Raw genomic sequence first — 22166 nt, 5'->3', positions numbered from 1 at the left:
CTTCTCCACGAAGCCCAACGTGAACAGACTGCAGTCAAGTTGGGAAACTGAGGACCCTGGGGAGAGAGACTGGACTGTGTCCATTACTGGAGGTCCGTGGGGAGGGGCTGCCAAGTGGGTGGCAGGAGAAAAGGGCCCCCTTCCAGTCCCAGGGGAGAACACTCTGAAAACAGCCTGGAGAAGTCGGGGGCGGGGGGGCACTGCGTTTGTGGGCAGCGCCCCCAGGGCCTGGTGGGCCCGCAGGCGGTGTGGTGTGCTGGACGAGCCAGCGAGCACCGGAGAGGCTCTGGGAAGGAAGCCTGGGCTCTCCGCAGCAAGAAGCCCCAGCTGCTCCCCAAGGGCCAGGCCAACTGCACACGGGAGGCCCCCAAACTTCTTGGCACTGTCCCCTGTCTGTTTCCCAGGATACACCCAAAGGCACCAGAGACCTGGGTCCCCTGGTAGAAGCCCTGTGCCTGTGGGAAGCCCACCTCCCCCACCCCCAGCTTTGGCCGTGTCCGACTTCTTAGTTCACGACTGAGACAGGCAGCCTCCTGGGGGCAGCTCATTGCCTCTGAGAAAACCTGAAGGGACTCCGCTTCCGCCCCAGTGCTGAGCAGGTCAGGCTCTGCCACTTCAGGTAGGTCACCTTGCCAGCTTCGTCCTCCGACAGGGGGAGCCTGCCCCATTCCCCAGGGCCCGCCCTCTTGGTGGTTTCCCCGCGGCCGCCACCGTGGGGGCCTCAGGGCCTCGGAGCCCTGGACCCTGAAGCTTGCCTGTATCAAAGCCATTCACTACCCCGTCACATGCTCGGCACTCCTACAGAAGACAGTACTTCTCTTTACCCATTGCTTGGTCAAAAATGGGACATCAGGAGACCGATGGGAGGTCCCTCAGGAGGGGCCGCCAGGAGCCCTTTCCTCGTTTTCAGGGGGACCGGGCGGCAAGGCAGGGAGGGCTGTGTGCCCCCCACACGTCCTGCCCTTCTTGTCTTGTGAAAACCTCGGGACGCTGCGCCCTGGCTGTAATGTCTGCAGCGCTGTCCTGAGGCCAGCCCTAGGGACGGCGAGATGACACTGAGGACATGTGGTGGGGCCCGCTCGAGTATTACGGATACACGCGGGACGCCCCACCTGCAGCACAGGTGCATTCTGTCCGCCCCGTGCAGGTGGGCGCTAGAGGAGCGGAGGGCAGGCCGGCTCCCACGGCCGCGAATCTGCGGGCTCCGCAGGGGCGAACACGGCAGGCTCCACGCGCGTCCGTCCAGAGGCAGACGGGGGGATCGGGAGCAAGACCTGGCGCCAGCACGCGTGTAGGACGGGGCGAGGCGGGGAGAGGCGGGGCGAGGCGGGGCGAGATGGGGCGGGGCCTCCCCGGGGTGGGCGGGGCGTCACCGCGGGGCGGGCGAATCCTGGTGGGCGGGGTGATTACGCGCAAGGTGGGCGGGGCGGCGTGACGCGCGCGACGCCGATCCCGGAAGCGGTGTCAGATGCTGGGGAGCCGGGCGGGCGGCGCGCTGGCTGCGGGCGGCGGGGGGGACTTGTTGTTCTTCCCGAAGTCGGAGCTCGAGCGCGCGGTGGAGGCGGAGGCGGCGGCCCAGGGGGAGCGCGAAAGTGAACGCGAGCCGGAGGAGAGCGCGTGCCCGCGAGGAGCCGCCGCGCGCCCGCGGCCCCCGCGCGACGCCAGGTGCGGGGCGGTCGGGCGGGGCCTGGCGGGCTGGGGGCGCGGTAGGGGGTGGCCCGCGGTTGAGTCTGGGCCGCGGGGGACTCTTGGCGAAGTTGAGCGGACCCCGAGCCCTAAGCCGGGCCGGCGCACCTGCCATCAGGTGTGCTGCCCGAGAGCGACCCGCGGGCGGGGCGCCTTGTCCGGGCCGAAGACCGGGTCGGCTTCCTTTTCAGGGCTGGGGAGCGCGCCCCCATCTCCGCCCCTTGTTGGGCAGCCAGGGGAGGGCGGGGCGGGAGTGCCCGATTTTCTCGACTCCCCATCCCTCCCCACCTGTCCGCATTTAGCCTCCAGCGACCGACTACGAGGCGGGAAGGCGGGGGTGAAAATAATCCACCACGTGCAGGAGCGCGTGGTCGCGCAGGGCCACTCGGCCTTAGGTACCTGGGCGCCTCCGCGGCTCTGCGAGCCCTTCCCACCGTGCCCGCGGCGGGGTCCACACCGATCGGGATGGGGAAGGAAGGAGCTGGGGACTTGCCGATCGAGGTCACGTTCTGAGCCGCGAGCCTGCCAGGGTTTCCCCAGAGGGAGGCCCTGGTGGGTCAGCTTTGGATGGGGAGGAGGACTGGGCACGCATGTCACTTCCCCCAAGCCCCTTGGACCGTCTCCTTTTCCTCATCCGTGAATGAGGGTCTCTTCTAAATTTAAATACGGGTTCTTCTGGGATTGTGTCGAGTTTAGGACACAGGGGCTGTGTCGATCTTTGCGTTTACACACCTCAGGAGCCTCGGAGGGGAGGGGACGGGACGGGATGGGACGGGAGGGGAAGTATTTGACTCCTAGAAGCAAACGCTTTGCCCTGCCTCCCATAGGATTCTCACGCACTTGTAAAGTCTTCACCATGTGACACCTGCCCCTGGCAGGGTGGTTCAACGGGGGGTTGCTAGGAATTGCAGGCTCTCCCCTGTGTTAATGATTATGTCCCTGTTTACTTTTCACACGGCTCTTCTGGCCAAGCACAAATGGGATCTTTCGCCTAACAGTTCATTCAGGAACTGGCCCTTACGCAGCCGCCTTCTCTGCCCAGGCACACGCCCAGCACAACAGGGTGGTGGAATCAGTGGGTTCCCTGTGCTTGTGTCTCAGCTGCCCAACTGCCGCCCAGACTTCGACTGGCATTGATGAGGCTTAGCCGTCCGCGATCACGGCTCAGGTGTTTGACAGAGTGCAGCTGTGCAGGGATGCTGCCTCTGGAGCTCCGGCTCCACGCCTGCTGTCCTCAGTGGCGGGAGCTCTAAGAAAGTTACTCTGAGCCGGTGGGAGGGGTCTGGGAAGTAGATGGTGGGTGGGACACACTTGCCACCTGTTGCACTGTGGGTAGCTGAGGAGCCTTACACATTTCCCTGCCCAGGAAACCCAGCAGGAATGTTCGAGTTGGAGCCTGGTAGAGGACCTGCTTTTATAACTGAAAGCCAGACTCTCATTTAAAAAATAGCGTTCAGTAACTGAAGCACCAAGCACGGCTTCTCCCAGTAGTGTATGCTCTGTGCTCCAGCACAGCTGGACTTCAAGGGGCTGCTTCCACGCCCAGCGCCGCCCACCTTCCAGGTGGCTGCTAAGATGAGAGTGGAATTGAGGCCGTGGGGAGTGGGCTCTTTCTGAGCTCTGGGCTCAAGGCTCCCGCCCTGAGGCTCCAGGTGCCATCCTTTGTCCGCAGCTGTGCCTGCTCCTCTTCGGGGCTCCCTCAGCTACAGACGGGTTTGTTTACAGCCTCTCTCCCACGGCCTGGGAGAAGCCCTGCCTGCGGCCTGGCTGTTCCTGAGTCTAAAGGTTTCTGGAGTGGACTTTCTGGATTTCGGTCCGGTCCACACGGGAAGTGCAGCCCTGGCCAGCTGGGCCGCTCCTCAGCGCAGTAAACAGTGACTCACCCTCCCTGCACTGCCCCCCCACTCCCCCCTAGTAGAAGGTGCGCGGCTCCCTCTGATATTTACTTTTGCTTTTCATAATCACACACTGGTCATGTTTCCTCTTTCCTACAGTTTCAGGAAGTTGAAAGTGTCATCTTAAAACCATAGAGTTTTAGGGCAGGTAGGGATGAATCTTGGATTGCCCAGCACACACGCTCATGCGCAGCCACTCACATGCTGGCACACACTCGCACACAGCCACTCTCATGCCCACAGTTATTCACACACACATGCACACACCCCTTTAGATGAGGGAGCCCAGCCTGGGTGGCTTGTCCTGGCCGGTGGTGGCAGCCACAGCCGCCCGCTTGCTCTTCTGCTCTGCTTGTCTGGGTGCCCAGACCCATGAGAGGGGAACCACCCCAGGCCCCCTCCCTGCAGGGCAGGGCGGACACATGCTGTTATGCAGCAAACCTTTCCCCTGCCGGTGGGGTGGGGGCAGGTGTAGGTGTGAGTGTCCCCCCTGCCCCCCAGGTGGGGAGGCAGGCCTTAGACGGGAGGACCATGGCCGGCCCTTGGGCAGGGCCCTGTGTGTTCAGGAGGGGGCTTCCTAGTGAGGCCCAGGTTAGGGGAGGGCAGGCAGGGGGCCATGGGGGAGAAAGGTGGGAGCCAGTGTAGATTTTGGGGTACTCTAAGAGGCCACAGGGGGAGGCCTGGAATGCAACAGGTGGACAGGCGGCCAAAGCAGGGGAGGGCTTTGGAAGGATGCTGAGCAGGGGTGGGTGCCCCTCTGCCTGCCTGTGGGGGTAGCGGGCATTCAGGGGCCTGGGTCAGAGTCTGGGCCAAGCAGCAGGGGGCGCGCCAGGCGGGGACACTGGGCTGCGGCCAGCAGGCCAGGCCCAGGGAGTGGACGTGTGAGGAGAGGAGAAGCCTTGGGGGCAATTTCTGGGGCTGTCCCCTGAGCTGGAGACACAGGAGGAGGGCAGGGGCGTAGGCCACCAGGTGGCCTGGGGGGTGCCCTGGCTGCGTGGGGAGCTTGGGCCGGCTGAAGCCATGGGGTGGGCTGGGGAGAGGATGGAAGCCCGCAGGGGAGTGGGCCTGGCTGAAGCTGGGCGGTGGGAGTGAGGGTCCAGGGCACGGCTGGGCAGGGGCGTGGCGCTCAGCCTGCCATCAGCCACCACTGGCTGAGTCACCTCTGCTGGACAGAGCCAGGATGACACAGCTCCCTCGAACTGCATAGGCAAGGTGACCAGACGTCCTCCGAGCCCGGCAGACAGGCACGTCCTGCCGGAGGGCACCCAGCCAGGGCCAGCCTGCAAGCTGGGTGTGGGCCGGGCTGGTGGGGTGCCCAGCAAGGCTCTGTGGGTGGCACCCCAGGGTGAGGGGAGCTGGCTGTGTCCAGAGTGGGCGGGGTGCTGGGCAGCCAACTGCGGCCTGGGCGCCCTGTGCTTGCTGTGTGGGCCCTGCCGTGCTTGTGGTGGGGCAGCCGCTGGCAGGGGCGTTCAGTGTTGGGTCGCTTGCAGAGAGGCCCCTGGTCCCCCTAGGGCAGAGGTGGCCATATCAGGTTGGTCAGGGTGAGTCAGCTGCTGCTCCCCTGGGAAGCAACCACTTCCCTCCCTCCCTGCTGCCCCTACCGCCCCTGCCCCTCATCCACCATTGTGTCCTGAGGCCTGGGAGGACCTCGGGACTGGGTGCTAGTCTTGGTCAGGTGGGCTGGGAGGGCTGGCCCCACCTCAGCGGCGGTCTGAGGCAGCCGCCTTCTTGAGTGCCCCCCATGCTGAGCGCTGGGCTCAGCTTCCTGTCCACCTGAGGCTCACTCTCTAGGCTGGGCGTCTGGCTGTGTCATCTAGGTAAGAATTAGGGTCTTCGAGCCTTGACTGGTGTGGCTCACCCCTGAACCTAAAGGTCGTGGGTTCAATTCCCAGTCAGGGCACCTGTCTGGGTTGCGGTTTGGTCCCCAGTTGGGGCGCATATGAGAGGCAACCCATCTATGGTGATGTTTCTCTCCGCCTCTTTCTCCCTCCCTTCCCCTCTCTTTAAAAATAAATAAATAAAATCTGAAAAAGAGCCTTTGAAAGTCTAAAACTCCCTTTTCTGTTAGGTTATCTAGACCCAGGGCTCTTTGGGTGGGGTTGCTGCCCTGAGCTGGCTTTACTGATGGGCTCTGAAGCCTGGTCCAGCCCAGTGACAGCCAGCAGGCCGGAAGGCCAGGGCTGTGAGCTGTCCCAGCGGAGCCGAGTCGAAGCAGTGGGCGAGCAGCCAGCATTTGCTGGGAGTGGAGGGTCCAAGACCCTGGCCTCCAGCTCACCTGCCTCGGGGAAGGTCAGTCCTGGACTGTGGAAGCTGGGCTCCCTGCCCTCCAGGATTCCCTGGGACAGAATTCCGGGCCATTCCTGGGCAGGGCAGCCCTGCTCTGCTCTTACGGGGCTGGAAGGGGAGAGACGCTGGACCCTCGTGCACCCCAAACTGCCGTGGTGGAGTGGCCACCCCTCTGCCAGGGGCTTGCTCTTGGCAGAGGAAGCGAGCTCTTCTGTTCGCCGAGCTCGGGCGCGCAGCACCGGGGGGCTTCCGGCTTTGGGTTGGAAAGCAGCCTCTTGGGTTAGGAAAGCGGTCACCACGGAGCGTCCCGAGTAGCAGGTGCCGACCGCACACTTTGTGGGCCAGCAGTGTGGCCAGGGCCGCAGGAGGCGAGCGTGCGACTGTCCTCGAGGCGGATGAAGGGTCCCCGCAGCGGCAGGGTAGGCCCACCTGGTGCTGGGACTGCCTGCGTGGTTTGAGCTTTGTCCTCTGAGGGACGTGGGCCAGTGACTGGGGCACCTCATGGGGAGCGGCTAGAGGGCGCCTTTTGTGCTGACCGGCGCGGTAGTGCCGGTGTGGGGCCGTGGGGCCGGGGCAGCGGGCGTCACAGGTACCAGGCCACCCAAGGCTGCATCTCTGCCCAGCTGGGTGCCGAGTCTCCCAGCACCCAAGCAGCTCTGCCTGCACACCAGGCGTGCGGAGGCCCACTGGTCTGCGGGCACCTCATCCAGGACGGTTGTTCTTGTTTAAGCCACACCCAGGGACATGTTTATTGATTTTAGAGAGGCAGGGAGAGACAGAGGCGAACATCGATGTGCCAGAGAAACACCGATGGATTGCCTTCCATGTGCGCCCCGACTGGGGATTGAACCTGCAACCTAGGTGTGTGCTCGGACCAGTGATGGGGCAGCAACCTTTTGGTGTACGGAGCCCAGCCGGCCGAGCCGGCCGAGCCGCCCGGCCAGGGCCAGGTCGGTTCTCACGCGGCTGCGTTGTGAACTCTCACGCACACAGGGGCAGTCTCCAACCTCTTCTCTGAAGCAGGCTGCCGGCTGTCTCCTGCGTGCAGTGCTGCGCAGTTGCTGGGTCTGGGCCCCGGCGGCCCTGACTCTGGGGCAGCCCACCAGTTGCTGGGGTGGGGGTGATGATGGCCGAGGCCTCCTGGGTGTCAGGCCTCCTGGGTGTCGGAGCAGGTCCCAGGAAGTGGGCGGGGCCCAGGTCCAAAGAGCTGAGGACAGCGGGTTGTGTCTGTTCCTGCTGGGGCTCCCTGTCTGCCCTGGTTCTGGCCCCTCAGGGGGACTGGGCACAGCCCCCATCAGGTTCGCTCCTGGTGTTGGCCCTTGGCCCAGCTGAGGTGCTGGAAGCTGGACGGGCCCCGGGGCCCCTCAGTTCCAACCCCTCCCCTTTCCAAAGAAGGAGACCCCAGAGAAAGGGGTTTGCTCCGTTCTTCCCGAGCTCGAGCTGGAGGGGACAGCCGCCACCCACGTGTCTGCTCGCGTTTGCTCCTCCGGCCTCACGTCACGTGTTGAACAGACAATCAGAACTGCAGTCAGGTCCTGAGGTCGGACCACAGGTCAGGGGGAGCCCCAGGCCTCTCTTCAGTCTCTGCCGAGGCTTTTGCCTGGGGTCCAGGCCCACTCGGAGGGGCGGGGCCGAGCCTGCACGTGCTGAGACCTGTCCTGTGGGCATCCTGGTCGCGCCCATCGGGTCCCAGCAGGGTCTTGCAGTGGCAGGCTCGGAAGGCACCCCTGCCCTGAACTCTGCCCCGAGGCCGTGTGCTAGCTGAGCTGGCCCGGGACACAGCGGTTGGGGTCTGCGTGGGGTCTGCTCAAGGCCAGCCCTCAGCTGGGCCTTCCTTTCCCCTCCGGGCGGGCGGGGCCAGTCTGTGGGAATGTGAGCTTTTGCTCTGTAAACAGCTGGTGACTCAGCGCACAGCTATGCCTGGCGCCTCCAGGCCCTGGTGTGCTGACGCGCGGCCGGGAGAGAGGCCGCCGTGACCACCGCCGCCCTTCCGTGCCCAGCGTGGAAATGTCCCTCAGGGCCCCCGCCGGGTCTCCCAGTGGTTTCTCCCGTGCGGCAGTGACCGCAGCCCTGGAGGGTGGGCTGGGCGCCTGGGCCACCCCAGATGCTGAGGGTCAAGTCGTGGTCGGAAGCCGCTCCCTGCTCCTTGCCAGGATCTCCCCAAACTGGGGCCCACGTGTGTCACCGGGCGAGGGGGCTGAGGGGTCTCTGGCCAGCCCTGCCCTCTGCTGCCCTCCGCCTGCGCCCAGGAGAGTGGCCCCGGGAGAGGGCTGCAGTGGGGGTGCTGAGGCCCCGTGTTGAGTCTGCAGCCTCCTCGGGTGCTGAGGGGGCAGAGGGGCCAGGCTGCAGCCTGGGGGGAGCCACTCCCCAGCGGAGTCTGGATGGTCATGGAGGCTGTGGTGGGGCTCCGTCTCTGGGCCCCAAGGACCCTCTCTGTGCGTTTCTCTGGTGTCTCCGGCTCTGTTCACCTCGTCTGGGGTCAGGGATGTCAGGCGGACCCTGTGCTGTGAGCTGGTTACACTGCCAGCCAGTAGTCTGGTGTGCGTGTCCTCTGACCCCGGGCCACGGGGGCACAGGGATTTGGTGACTGTCCCATAACCTGTGATGTCTGCCCTGTTGGCCCAAAGCCATTGTTGCTGTGGGCTTCTCTGTTTCCATGACGACCATCGGGGGCTGGCTACTTCCCAAGGTCTCCATGGCAACTATCAGAGGGGAATCATGCTTGGGATGCTTGGCTGGCGTTTTCGTGAATGATTAGAATGTGTGACACAATGCGGCCGCGCCAATGAGGAGGGCGGGCGGCGGGGCCTGCGGGCGGCGGGGAGGCTGCTGCCAGACAAGCGGCGAGCTCCTCAGGTGGTGGCTGCCCCTCCCGTGGGCTCCCAGGCCACTGCAGGCACCCCTCCCGCCCTTGGGCCCAGGTCCTGGCTGGGGCCGCCCAGGTGGGGCCGTGATGTCACAGGGGCAGTGCCCTTGGCAGAGGTGGGCCGGAGGGGTGGGGCCGGGCCAGGGGCTCTACCCAGGGCAGGTGTTGCCTGAGGCTGGCAGCTCCTCGGGTGCCAGGTGTGGCTGTCCTGGGAGAGCCTTTGCTGTGTACGGGGCCTCCGTGCCCCCCAGCACAAACGCCTGTGCTCTGGGGGAGGCAGCAGGGAGCCACATCTCCAAGGCCTGGGGTCTCCCCTGGGTGCTGGTGCTCTTGGCTGGGGAGGGGAGGGGGCAGTCCAATGAGGTGGGTCTGGCTGCTCCGCGGGAGGTTGCTGGGGTGGGGGGCACAGCTGGCGTTCTTTCGGGCACAGTCCCAGGCCCGGCCAGGATGCCCACCCCAAGGGAGCCCCTCGGGATGGGCGGGGGCCCTCCAGACCCTCGGGCGCTGTGACTGGACAGGAGGGAGGGTGAGCTGAGCCTGTCCGGAGCCTCAGCGGGGCAGCAGGGCCGCTCTGGGCCACCCGGGATGGAGCCCAGCTGACCCCACTCGCCTGTGCCCTGTGCTCTTCCAGTTACGGCTTCCGAGCAGCTCTGTCCTGGTGACCGTGCCCAGGTTATGACGACGAATCCCAAGCCAAACAAGGCGTTCAAGGTGAGTGGGGCAGGAGTGGGTGGACTGGGGCCCCGTCCCTCCTCCCTGGGACCACCCTCTGAGTGGGAGGAAGGCAGCCTCCTCACCTGCCAGAGGGTGGGGGCTGTGGGCTGGAGGGAGTGTCACTGGGAGAGGTGGGGCAGAGGCAGGGGCTATGGTCTCAGGAGATGCCAGCCCTGAGCCCGGGAAGGTGACACGTGTGTGGAGGGTGGCGGGCAGGTGGCTGAGCCCTTGGCCTGGGTCTGAGGGTCCCTCTCAGCTGCTGAGGCTGGCGGTGCCCTGGGGCCGCGGTCTCTGGTCTTGGGAGCCGGGTGGCATCTCCGTGCATTTGTGGGCTGTGCACCCTAGGCCTTCCTGTCACCACCTCCCTGCGTCAGTCCCGCACCAGGCCCTGGGGGGCCACAGGGCGGCACCCACGTGGGCCGCGGCAGGTTTGGGTGGCTGCTCTTTTACCTGGCAGTGGCCAGTATAGCCGACGACCCCTCAGGGAAGGACCTGCATTGCAGCCACCGTGGGTGCGGTGCTGAGGGGCTCCCTGGGGGCGGGTGGCGCGGGCAGCCTGGGTACAGGGCATGGGTGGGGGGCGCTCGGCAGACACCGAGCCGTCTTTGGTACCCAGTGCTGACCCGGTGCCCTGGCCTGCAGGTCAAGAAGGAGGCGGGCGAGAACGCCCCGGTGCTCAGCGACGATGAGCTGGTGTCCATGTCGGTGCGGGAGCTGAACCAGCACCTGCGGGGCCTGTCCAAGGAGGAGGTGGTGCGGCTCAAGCAGCGCCGCCGCACGCTCAAGAACCGAGGCTACGCCGCCAGCTGCCGCATCAAGCGAGTGACGCAGAAGGAGGAGCTGGAGCGGCAGCGGGTGGAGCTGCAGCGGGAGGTGGAGAAGCTGGCCGCGGAGAACGCCAGCATGCGGCTGGAGCTGGACGCGCTGCGCGCCAAGTACGAGGCCCTGCAGACCTTCGCTCGCACTGTGGCCCGTGGCCCCGTCACGCCCTCCAAAGTGGCCACCACCAGCGTCATCACTATCGTCAAGTCCCCCTCCGTGCCCTTCTCGGCCGCCTCCTAGTGCCAGTGGTGGGGCGCCGGGGGGTGGGCACTGGGCGCGTCCCTGTGCTTGTCAGAGGGCCCATGGGGACAGACCCCCACCTCCGAGTCCACGTGCAGACTGTGGCGGGGTGGCTAGGGGTGCCGGGTGCCGAGTAGGGTCTCGTGAAGCTGTGCACCGCACGCCACCCCACACGCCCACACACGCATGCGCGCCGGCTTCCCTCTGGGCTCTCCCCCTCCCCAGACTGCTCTTAGGGGCCTAGGTCTCCCGGGCAGTCGAGATGCGTGGAGGGAAGGCCTCCAGGAGGCCGCTGGCCGTGCGGCCCGATGTCTTCCGTCCCTCCAGCAGCTGTCTGCCTGCTGGTCGCACCAGCCGGCTCGGGCCCTCATGGCCCGACTGAGCTCCAGCGCCCCAGGAGGAGCCTCCTGACCCCAGTGTCCACACACACTGTGACTCTGCTTTAGCCTTAGCCAGAGCTCTGTGCCAGCGTGGGGACGGGGGCTGTGGCATCCCCCAAGCACTGGCCCCATGGGGGCCTTGGAGGAGCGGCTTGTCACAGGCCTGTGTGGAGAGCTCCCTGCACGTTGCAAATTGTCAGGGTGTGTTGGGGTGACAAGGGAGGTCCCCGGCTCCCAGCTGTCTGGCTTTGCTGGCCCTGCAGAGCCCTGGAGGGTGGAGCCAGGGGACCAGGATGGGGGCCCTGGGGTTGGAGGGGAATGGGGCAGTTCTGGTCCTGGGTGGGCCTGGTGTGGCTCTGACAGTGGGTCTGGGCTGCACCTGGTTCCTGCCTCTGGAGGACGGAGGCTGGGTGGCAGGTGCAAGTGGAGGGTGGCAGATGACCCTGAGGGTGTAACTCCAGAGGTGGCCAGCACTGGGCCAAGGAGGCTGTGCAGACCCGCCTCCGGGGGGCCCCTGCTGGCCTGTCAGCAGGAGAGGACAGGGGACTCTGCAACCTTGGTGCTCGGTCATCGCTTGCAGCCTTCACCTGTGCTCTCTGCCCCAGAGCCACAACGGTCTTGGTGACCTGTGCAGGGGTGACACCCCTGGAGCTGCTGCGGGTCCCCCTGGGAAGGTGCTGGGGGAGCTGTGAGCCCGGGCCACCCCCTGCCTCCTCCCAGCAAGACCCTGCAAGGTGCGAGGGCCCCGCCCCAGGCAGGGTGCCAGCCACACTGTCTGCATCGCAGATGGCCAGCAAGTAACCGGCCGGCCGGCCTGTGGCAGCGCCCTGTTTTGGGGGCCAGCTGCGTCCTCAGAGCAGAGGCCAGCGCCCAGGAAGCCACCGGCACCGTGGCTGTGGCAGGTAATCCACATTGGATATCAGTAAGGACCATGGGGCGTATTTAAGAGAGAGAAGTATATATAAGTAAAACTAGACACAGTTTATTGTACGGATTTTTGTACCTTTTCCTGTTTGATACTGTAAACCTGCAGCCCCCCAGCCCTCCACCCCCCACCGGCCCTCTGCTGGGCGGCGCCCTGGGCCTGGGGTCCACCAGTGTCCCAGCTGGCGGCCGTCCCCGGTTCCCAGAGCGCCCGGCCCCGTAGGGCGCAGGCGGCCTCCCCCTGTGGGCAGCAGGGGGTCACAGGAGGAAGACTGGTGACGTGCCCCATGCTTTTCCTTTCACAGCACTGAGGTTTCATCGTCACAGCTTAATACATGGATTTTTATTTAAGAGAAAAGGCAAGGACCTCTGTCCCACATTCCGCTTCCCATGCTTTGGGTCGGGAGTCCTTCCCGGAGGGCCGCCCCTCGCCCTCCCTGGGGACGGGCCCCCACCTCGGCTCTCACCTGCCCCTCGCCTCCCACCACTCAGCAATCTCATTTCAATATTTATTTTTGTGCTGCTTTTATCCTGATATAAATTATTGAGAGACCCTCTGTTGTGGCCCTCGTGTGGGAGGCCTGTGCCCACCCGCCCTGCGCCGCGGCCACTGCCTAATTTATTGCCGTGCGTCTCCGCTTTTGTAATAAAGAGTTCTCTGCAATAAAGAGTTTTCTGGTTTCCAGTGCGTCTCGCCGAGTAGTCGGTGCTCTGGCCATTGCATGCCCTGTGGCCCCATGTCCCAGCCCATCAGCAGGCCCCTCACCGGGAGTGCAGGGCCCATGTGGGGTGCTGCTGGGTGTGGGTCTCTGGGCAGCCTGGCTCACTCCAGGCTCACAGGGTCCCCTCACCGTGCAAGGGCATGCAGGGTGGCCCCCTCGCTCACAGCCTGGCATCTTGCCTATGTCCTGCATCCTCCCGGAGTCCCCCTGCTTGGGCAGCGCGTCTCTGGGGGCGCCTGCCCGCCTCTACACCGCTGGCTGAGCCGTGGGTGGCCAGCTGTGGGAGCTGATATGACCTGCGGGGCCTCCCGGCTATAGAGGGCATGGTGTGGCAGGTTGGGAGGAGCACTTTCTCCTGGGGGTGGGCAAGAGGCTCAGCTCATCTCAGCAAGCTGGCTGGGCCCTGGGGGAGGCTGCTGGCCGTGAGTGCCCTATGCCCAGGCCTGGGGAGTAACCTGCTGATTGTGGATCCCGCAGGCCAGGTTCTCCCTGCTCCCTGAGACTCCTGGCACCTCTGCCTCTTTCCCCGGTGATACGGGAGTGGGCAGCCAGGGGCACTGGGAAAGGGGGCTGGTGGTGGTCCCTGGGCCTCCTTGTCTGTGGGCTCTCAGGTACCACGCCACTGCCCAGCCCCTTGCACCTTCCCCTGGCTCATGCCCCACCCTGCTGGGTGCCTGGACACAGGACAGACCAAGACCTGCAGTTGCTGCTGCCCTCGCCCCTGCGGGAACCCCGACCTCCAGGCCCAGGCCCAGTGCTCCAGGAGGCGCCCCCTCCCTGAAGGGCTGCTTCTGTTCCCCCGCTTGGCTTTGGAGAACAGGCTCTTGTCCATCTGGGCTCAGCTCCCCCAGCTGGCAGAGGGAGAGCCCAGGGGGCAGGCTCCGGGCCAGGCCCCTCTGCGCCCTCAGGTGGCACAAAGTGGGCCACTACCCTGCCTTGCACTCCCCCAGCACCCAGACCCCGACCTGCCCCAGTGCATGGGTCGGGGTGCCGGCCCTGAGGGACAGAGGCACAGGAATTGCCAGAAACCCAGGTTTCTGTGTAGGAAGCAGCCCTGCCTGCCCCTCTGGTGGCCCCCCCGCACTCTCGGCCCACATGGGGTGCATCTCCCTGGGGTGGAGGAGGCCACGATGGCACATTGCCCACGGCAGCCACCTGGGGGACAGCCAACTGCACCCGCAGGTCCCTGGGCTCCTCAGACAAGCTCAGGTGCCCTCCCACCAGCCTCTTGGCAGGAGGGCTCTTGGGAAAAGCTTGACCTTTGGTAAGAGGGTGGGTGGGCGGGCGAGGGGCCCTGTCCTTCTCCAGATGCCAGACCACCCAGCCACTAGAGCTCCTCCGAGGGGATCAGCATCCTCTTCTCCACGTTGCGGCTCTTCCGGCCGCCACCAGTCCCCCCGGGGTGGGCCCCGGGCCCCGGGGCCTCCTGCGTGGCCTGCTGCATGTACTGCTGGTAGGCGGGCGAGAAGTTGTGGATGGCATCGTGCACGATGTCCTGCGGGCTCATGGTCTCCTTGAGGCCACTGGAGATGCTCTGCATGGCTGCCGTGGGGGCTGCGGGGTGGGCAGGTGTGTGATCGGGGCTGGGGTCTCTCTGGGGCTGTCTCACCCCTTGGCCCCCAGCCCAGGACATGGCCTGCTCCTGCCTGCCTTGGGCTACCCAGGGTTCGGTTTGGCTGGCAGGGACCCCCAAATGCTAGTTCAGCACCTCCAAGGGGCTGTCCCAGCCAGACCCCCACCGGGGCCACCAGTGGGGGGAAGGCCTTGGCTGGCCAGCCCTGCCCAGTGGGTCCTTCACTAGAGGTGCCGGCAAAACCGACCCTGTCTGCCACCCAGTCAGGCTGCCCTGGGCACTGGGTGTGGCAGGCAGGGGCCTCGGGCCCCAGCGTCTGGTCCAGGCCGCCGGTCCCCGGCCTGGGTGCAGTCTGTCCTGGGCCTGGTCCTACCTGCCCATCGGGGCAGCACTGCCCAGGCCCGCACGCAGAACAGGATGGAGAGGTGTGGAGGGCGCCAGGGAGGGCGGGTGGCCCCTCCATGCCAGGCCCAGGGGTGCCCTTCCCGGCACTGCAGGCCCACCCCCGCCCGTTGCAGGGCCACACACCTGGCGAGCTGTCCTTCTTCTCCGAGTACACCTGGCAGGGGAAGGCGTAGCGCAGGGCAATGGCAGCGAAGAGCATCTCGATGCAGATGATGAAGTTCTGGTAGCCGGCGGCCAGCGTGCCAGCCCCCACCCTGCTCCCGTCCACTGTCTGGACTTCGGGGATGGCCCCACACCTCTCCAGGATGGCCAGCAGCACCCCTGGGGGAGGTGACAACCACTCAGGCAACCCTCAGACAGGAGGCTGGGCCGGAGAGGACCCCAGCCCAGGATCCCACCACTGCTGGCTTCATGGGCTTGGCGGGGTCTGCAGGGGGCCGGGGGGGACAAGGATGGGCCCCCAGAGTCCCATGTCCAGCCCTGGGAAGCCCTGCCTGCCCACATGGTCCCAGTCCGTGCAGGGGGAGACCCAAGTTCAGGCCAGCTCCAAAGCCAGAGTCTTGGCTCAGGGGATGTCCAAGAATCCCCCACAAGCCCAGACCTGGGCCCCTCACATTCCTGACCCTCTGGTGGGAAAGCCCAGGCCCTGGACGGGCCCCTGCACGACCCACAAGGGCCAGCCCTGCCCCCGGATGTGTGGCCTCCCACTGAGAGGGCTGGCACTTCCCATGCCTCAGGGGGTGGGGGGCACACCGATGCTGGGCCCCAGGGGGCGCGGGGTGGAGGTGGGATTGGAGCTCTCTGGGCTCAGCGGCCCACCCACCCTGCCAGAAAGAGAGGAAGACCACGGCCTTGACCGTGAGGAACTTGAGGACGGGCTTGAAGGGCCGCAGGAGCTCCTGGGTGGCGAAGTAGAAGAGGGTCAAGGCATAGAGCGCCAGGCTGACGGAGGCGTTGTACAGGAGGGTGACGTAGAGGTAGCCGCTGCGCACGCTGGGGCCAGAGCAGAGGCGGGGGTCAGGCAGGCCCGTGCCCCGCACCCTCCCACCACACCCACCCACCGTGCCAGCACCGACCCAGGCCCGCCCCTCCCTTCAGGAGGCCAGTAGCATCTGAGCTGAGGGGCTGGGGGCACTGGTCAGGGGGCCTCAGGGAGTCCCCACACAGCTGGCAGGATGTGGCCCTTCTGCCCCTCTGCCCCTCTGCCGCCCGCCCGGGCACAGCCTGAAGGATGACGGGCCCTTCGAGTTGTGGACACAGCAGGCGTCTGAGTACTCGCGTGTGTGTGCATGTGTGCGTGTGTGTGTGGTCCTCAGCCTGCGGGCCCTGGAGTCCAGCTCTTGCCCTCCCTTGGGTAGGCCCGTTGCTGCCTGGGATCCTGGCTCCTCAGGGCTCACCTGTGACCAGGACCCCGCCCTACCGCTGGCCCCAGGGGAGGAAAGGCTGGTCCTTGTGGGCTGAGCACCACCCCCAGCTCCGCAGACCTCCCACGCGCCTCTCCGCCGGTACCCCTCCCTGCCAGCCTCACTTGAAGTCCCCATCGTGGTATTTGCCGACCGCCTGCAGGACGATGGTGACCAAGGCCATGCCGGGCTTCACGACGCAGAACTGCAGCGTGGCCTGGGAGTGGGGGTGGGGATCGAGGGCGCGAGTGTGGGGGCTGCACGCTGGGCGCTGGAGAGGGGCGGGGCGGAGGCGGGGCGACCCACTCACCTGCTTGCAGAAGCGCAGGAACCCGATGGAGTATGACATGCCCTGCAGGCAGCAGGTGCCGTACAGGCAGCTGGACCTGGGTGTGCGAGTCTCTGAGGCCTGGCCCTGGGGCACGGGGCCCAGCCGCCCGCTGCCCGGGGCTCGGAGGGGCCGGTGGGCACCGTGGAAGGTGCTTACCCGACAGGCTTCCCCCGAATCTCAGCCATGATGGCGCTCTCGCCGCCCAGGTACTGGAAGCAGAGGCTCAAAAAGCTGTAAATGACGAAAGCTGCGGGGGCCGGCAGGCCGGGCGAGCACAGTGAGCCTGGGCTGCCTCCCCTGCAGGGAGTCTCCCCGACCCCCAAGTAGGACCCGTTTCTCCAAGGACAGGCCGAGGCTCATTCCCACCGCAGAGCCCGCCCCGACGGGGGCCTGCAGCCCAGCTCTGGGTCGCACACCGACCAGAGAGTCCCACAGCGCTCGCTGCGACTCTGCCGCCCCCGCCCCCTCCAGGGCTCTACGTCCTTTCCAAACCCCAGGCAGGCCTGGCTGCAGCACCCCCTCCCCTTACGCTGCTCCCAGCTGTCAGGCAGCCCCCAACCTAGGGCCCTGGGCCCACGCCTGCCGGAGCTGGGGCCCTCACCTTCATAACAGTCCCGCACCGAGTCCAGGTAGATGTAGTGCTGGTGGGCCCCCAGGAGGAGGAGGCTGAGCCAGGAGTTGAGGGTGTAGACAGGCACGATGAGGAGCAGGCGGATGATGAACCTCTGCTCGTTGGGGACCGTGTAGGAGCGCAGGTGCAGGTAGATCTGGCCGGGAGGAGGGTGTGGCATGGGGGCGGAGCCATAGCTCCCCCTGTGGGCAGGGGAAGACATTCATCCTGGCTCATGTGTTCACTCATTCATTCACTCACTCATTCACCTGAGAAAACTCTCCCGCGGGGCAGTCATGGTCCTAGTGGGCACAGACATTCTGGGAAACACTCTGGCATTTCAATGGGGACGTGAAGGGCCGGTGCCCTTTGACCTCTGTGCAGAAGGATGTCTGTCTCAGTCAGGCACAGCGAGACCCACACGGTGGCGGGCCGGCTCATCACACTGTGGTGCAGCCACACCCACAGCCAGGAAAACGGGGGCGCGCCCTGAGAATGCGACGCGGACACGTGGGGACGGCGGGTCAAGCAGCCCCCCAACTGTGTGGACAATGCACACAGGCAGAGAGGAGAGGTCGGCGCTGCCTCACTCCGGGACGAGGGAGACGCAGGCGATGACGGCGCCTCCGTGAACTTCTCTAGGTTTTCTACGAGGACATAAGAAAGCGACTGGGTCTTTAAGAGATAGAGGCACCGGGAAGCCAGGTGCAAAGGTGGCTGGTTGTGTGGTCTCAGAGCACCCCTGGAAGGCTTCCTGGAGGAGGAGCCTTGAGCAGAGGGGGAGAGAGGGTGGGAAGAGCGGGCTGAGCAGAGGGAGTGGCAGGAGCAGAGGCCCTGTGCCCTGCTTCCCAGGGCCCAGCTCAGGGGCACTGGGGGTGGGGGGGGCAGGGCAGCACAGGAACTGCCTTCTTATCAGCCACTCACTCCCTCACTGACGCAGTGGGCAGGGCGCGGGGAGACCAGCCACTGGGCAACCTGAACTCTGCTCTCGGTGCCAGGCCCGCCTAGTTGGGTGGCCTTGGCACACTGCTGTCCACTCCAGCCTCAGCTTTCTGTCTTTAAAGCTAGGGCTCCTGTCCCCGTCTGTCCTGCTGGGTTCTGGATGGGCCAAGGGCCTGGCAGCGGGGGCGGGGGGGTGGAGCAGGGGGGTGGTGCAGGAGGGTGGGCCTGAGAGCCGCAGCCCCGGGGTCCCAGGGTCTCTGTCAGCTCTGTCCAGGCCATGGGTCCTCAGGAAGCGCGTGGGCGTGCGTGCACACACACACACACACAGAGGTCCCCGAGTGACAGAAGGTGTGGCCTGGAGAGAGGGGGAATCCAAGGCCCAGGCTGGCCGGGACTGAGACAGCCTGACTCTGGGCGCTGGTGACCGCCCTCCTTGCTGCTCCTTGTCCTACAAATCACAGCTTACACCACACCCAAAGCCATTCAGCCACCACGCAGCAAGGGGTGGCTTCATGCAAATGCAAATGAGCCTTCCACCTGTCCAGTCTCCCTGTTCAGAAGCAGCTGGATAAGGCTCAGTGCAAATAATGCCTCTTCCAGGCAGTCCTCCTTGATGGCCCCACAAGAAGGGACCACCCCCTCCCACCCCTCTCAGCGGCACCGCCATCCACCTGGCCCGTCTCCCTGTTCAGAAGCAGCTGGATAAGGCTCAGTGCAAATAATGCCTCTTCCAGGCAGTCCTCCTTGATGGCCCCACAAGAAGGGACCACCCCCTCCCACCCCTCTCAGCGGCACCGCCATCCACCTGGCCCACGCTTGCACACTTGTTGTGTCTACTTTGTATCTGGTTATCCGAGGCCACAAAGCTGGTGAGGTGACTTTCGTTCAGAGGGCCGCCACATCCCTGCTTGCCAGTCTCCTGACTGCCCCTGCCCTGGGCTCACGTGCCCATCCATTTCCTACACCAGTACCAGCTGGCCCAGCCTGAAGGGCAGCCTTAAACCCCAGCACCCCCATGCTAAAGGCCATCCCCCCACACTGATGTCCAAGCCCCCCCCCGCCCCATGCCAGCCTGGGCGGCCCTCTGCTCAGCCTGCCACAAGCTCCTGCCTCCCAACTCTGCTCCAGCGCCTCTAAGGGGCAGCCCCGTCCTCCCCGTGCCCTTCTTCACCATTGAGAACTCTCAGGACCGCGCACTGCCCGCCCCTGTACTCAGCAGGCACCCCCTGCAGCCGCCCCCAGACTCGCCCTGGCTGCTGGGCCTGGTGCTCCTCCATTGGGGCTGCCCTGTCTCCTGGTTGTGACTGCTATGGGCTGGCAAGTTGCTTCCCTCCTGAGGGGTCTGAGGGGCCAGCATCGCCCCCCCCGCCCCCGCCGACTGTGGACTGTCCTCACCCTCGAGCTCTGACCATGACCCTGGCTGGGCCCCTAGAGGAAGAAGGAGCCCGAGAAATACCCCTGACCTCTCTTCCAGCCTGTGAAAGGGACAGCACTGCTGACCCCAGGAACAGGTGGAAGGCTGAGGACGTGCTCCGGAGAAGGGCCCTCTGTCCTCTGCCTTGTGGACCTCATCTTGGAGCCCCCCCCACATCCTGGATGGGCCCCCCTGGGCAGTGCTCCTCCGTCCAGCCAGGCCCCAGGCCCTGCCACCCCAGCAGGGCCTGGCCGACTGTGGCCACGTCTCATGGCGTCCTGAGGAGGGCGGGCTTACCTGGTGGCAGGTGAGCGCCAGGGCAGTCCACACGAAAACGCCCGAGATGCCACGGGCCAGAGGGGTGGTGAGAAACAGCTGGGAGGTGCCCTGGGAGCTGTTCCCCACATGGTCCCCCTGCAGCAGCCCGGCGGGCTCCGTGGGCATGGCTGCCAGGGGGCTGGGCTGCTGCCCAGTTGCTGACGCCTGGGGGGCTCTGCCAGCTGCCAGGAGCCCAGGGGCATTAGTCATCCGCCAAGGCTGGGAGGACTCGGGGCCTTGGCGCAGGAGAGAGCAAAGGTGTCCGGAGGCTGGACGCAGCCCAGGGCTAGGAGGAGAGGGAGGCAGTGGGGAGGGGCGGCTCCTCCCCAAGGCGGCTGGCTGCTGGCGTTGGTCGCAGGCAGTTCCCAGGGCGGTGGTGGGGGCCACGTCTGACCACCCTGTCCACCTTTCCTGACACCCGCAGCCCTGGACACCCCCGGACCCAGCTCTGAGGCCCAGGCCTGGGAGGCCTCCTTGCCCTGGCTCAGCCACCTGACGGTGGCATGGTGGGGAGTCTGCCCATCTGGTGCTCAGGCCTGTGGGGAGCCCGATTTTTAGGGGCCACAGACATATGGGAAAGTAGGGGACCCCAGTTGCCAGGCAGGAATCCTGAGAGCAGGTGGCTTGGGGGGGGTGTAGCCCAACTGGCCCTGTGGGCTTCCTGGGACCATCTGGGTGCCCATCTTTGCCACTCGCTGGCCCCACAGGCCTGTTCTCACCAGAGTGCCAGCCTGCTGGGGGGCCAGGCATCTCCTTCCTCCCACACTTGCCAGAGGCTCTGTCCAGCCTCACCCCGTCTTCCTGCCTTAGTCACGGCCCAGCACCTACCTCTCAGGCAGGACGCTCTGGCCCAGCCCTGGGAGACCTAGCCAGTCGTCCATGTGGCCACGTGGCCCCCACTGATGGCCCCATGGGGGGATGGGTCAAGCCAGCTATCTGGAGGCCCTAGGAGCCCTGGGGACGGGCAGCAGCGGCTGCATCATGGAGTGGCCCCCCTGAGCTCCACCTGAGCTCCTGGCTGCGGGGAGGGCTGAGGAGGTGGGGGAGGAGCTGTGGACACTCTATCCCTCCTGGCTGTTGCTCGGCGGCAGCTGGCTCGCTGGAACCTGCTGGCCGCCAGGTGCCTTCACCTGCCTGCACCACCTGGCCAGGCAGCTGCCTTTGGAAGACAGGTGGGAGGGTCTGCAGGCAGCAAGGTGGGTGGAGCTGGGCCAGAGGGTTTCACAGGGCAGGCCCTACACTGGGGCGGGGGTTGGGGGGGGTGGGGAGGGTGGGAGGCGGGGCACACCATTTCCATTGGGGGGGGGGGGTGAAGAGCTCTGCAGGAGATAGAGTGGTGGTCACAGCGCATCATGGGTGTCCTGTATGCCTTAAAATGGGTGCGATTTTTAATGAGTTCACCTCTTTTAAAAAGCCCCGTTCCCAAGAGGTGCATTAGAAACATTTCTGGTTTGGGGGGGAACAGGCCCTGCTTGTGGGCCGAAGGGGCTCGTGTGCCGTGGGGGTTGGGAAGAGGTGCCTGCTCCGTGCTGTTCCAGGACCAGAGGGCTTATCCTTTGCGCCACTGACCCTCCTTGTGACCTGGGCATCAAGGTCAGGGCCTGCTTTGTTGGGATTGTCGTGCCCTTTCAGAGGTGGGAGTGGGGAGCCCAGAGAGGCTCGTCCACGTTTCCAGGGTCCCCCAAGGGCACGGGAAGCTCCAGAATGAGGCTGCCAACCCCTGGGGTATACCCCCACTCCCTCACACACACTTCCCCGCCAGGGGTCCCAGCCCAGGACAGGACCCATGCAGCCTGCGCCTCCCACCCCCAGTGCCCCGCAAGGGCCTCCTGTGAGAGGGCTCTGCCTGGAACCCTAGGCACAGACTTTCCTCCCCAGCTGACTCCTGTTCTGCTGTCTCAGGTGACACCTCCTCTGTCCCACTGCTGCATCAAGTTGGCTACTTCCCCCACCCCCCACCCCAGGAGCTTCTGGAACTCAATGCTGTCGCCTGGGCCGAACCCAGGGTGTGGGGAGCCAGGGCCCTGGGTTGCGGTGTGGTCTACTCTCTCCTGGCAAAGTGAGTCCTCCCTGCATGCTAACGGCGCTCACCCAGAGCCTCACCTACCCACGGCGCCAGTGCACAGCTGGCGTGGGCACCGGCACGGCGCTGACTCACGAGCGCCGACCTGTGCTCACTGCCCATCAACACGATGGCTCTGGGGCCTTGGAGGGTGAAGACTCAGATGTCAGGACGAGGACAGGGCTGCAGGGACCCCGGGGGACCCACAGGTGGGGAAGTAGAGGCCTTGGCCCTCCCCAGGCGGATGCTGGGGACGGTGAGCACACAGTGGGAGGTGCTGCGGTTAGAAGCCACGGGTAAGTCCCTGGCTGGAGTCCCCAGGGCCACCTGTGGGAGGGCTCCAAGGGTGCAGGCTCTAAGTAGGGACTTTCAAAGCTCTGCCCTTTTTCAAAGGAAGACTGCACTGTGTGGAAAGGCAGGCCAGAGGCCTGGGGGTCTTCCTGTCCCATAGTTCTACAGGCAGCAAGTGGGGGCAAGGGGGTTTTGATGTCAGACTGAGCTGATGTATGGCCATGGAGGGTCCCTGATCCCCAGGAAGCCCCTCTGCTCCAGGCCACCTGTGCTCTGACAGTG

At 65.7% G+C, this 22166-nt stretch overlaps 2 protein-coding genes across 4 annotated transcripts; one reads left to right on the top strand and one right to left on the bottom strand.

Moving 5' to 3' along the window:
* Window positions 1-1458: 1458 nt before the first annotated feature.
* On the top strand, window positions 1459-12494 carry MAFK (MAF bZIP transcription factor K). Its single transcript, XM_053926030.1, has 3 exons — window positions 1459-1665; window positions 9365-9444; window positions 10090-12494. The coding sequence occupies exons 2-3, from the start codon at window positions 9409-9411 to the stop codon at window positions 10507-10509; spliced, it is 456 nt and encodes a 151-aa protein (XP_053782005.1). The 5' UTR covers window positions 1459-1665; window positions 9365-9408; the 3' UTR covers window positions 10510-12494.
* TMEM184A (transmembrane protein 184A) lies at window positions 12461-20636 on the bottom strand. Of its 3 annotated transcripts, none has more exons than XM_024576955.3 (9): window positions 20360-20632; window positions 19511-19817; window positions 16849-17014; window positions 16404-16494; window positions 16227-16302; window positions 16042-16133; window positions 15337-15506; window positions 14637-14834; window positions 13772-14089 (listed from the first exon to the last, which is right to left on the bottom strand). In XM_024576955.3, exons 1-9 carry the CDS (start codon window positions 20410-20412, stop codon window positions 13863-13865), a joined length of 1380 nt encoding a protein of 459 aa, XP_024432723.2. In that variant the 5' UTR covers window positions 20413-20632; the 3' UTR covers window positions 13772-13862. The 3 variants fall into 3 exon arrangements, with proteins under 3 accessions (XP_053781997.1, XP_024432723.2, XP_024432724.2); XM_024576956.4 differs by having other exon boundaries at window positions 13892-14089; window positions 15337-15412; window positions 20360-20634; XM_053926022.2 differs by lacking the exon at window positions 16042-16133 and having other exon boundaries at window positions 12461-14089; window positions 20360-20636.
* Between the last annotated feature and the right edge of the window lie 1530 nt (window positions 20637-22166).

This window comes from Desmodus rotundus, chromosome 6, assembly GCF_022682495.2.
Source record: "Desmodus rotundus isolate HL8 chromosome 6, HLdesRot8A.1, whole genome shotgun sequence".
Lineage (NCBI taxonomy): Eukaryota > Metazoa > Chordata > Mammalia > Chiroptera > Phyllostomidae > Desmodus > Desmodus rotundus.
This window is presented reverse-complemented; position numbering and strand designations above follow the sequence as displayed.

Bases quoted from the DNA above. Each gene is read 5' to 3' on its own strand.
- MAFK (XM_053926030.1), top strand. From the start codon at position 9,409: ATGACGACGAATCCCAAGCCAAACAAGGCGTTCAAG. The intron at 9,445-10,089 runs GTGAGTGGGGCA...CCTGGCCTGCAG, and splicing joins AGCCAAACAAGGCGTTCAAG to GTCAAGAAGGAGGCGGGCGA.
- TMEM184A (XM_053926022.2), bottom strand. From the start codon at position 20,412: ATGGACGACTGGCTAGGTCTCCCAGGGCTGGGCCAGAGCGTCCTGCCT. The intron at 16,495-16,848 runs GTGAGGGCCCCA...CGGCCCCCGCAG, and splicing joins GGTGCGGGACTGTTATGAAG to CTTTCGTCATTTACAGCTTT. The intron at 14,835-15,336 runs GTGGGTGGGCCG...CACCTCCCCCAG, and splicing joins CTTCCTCTCTTTCTGGCAGG to GGGTGCTGCTGGCCATCCTG.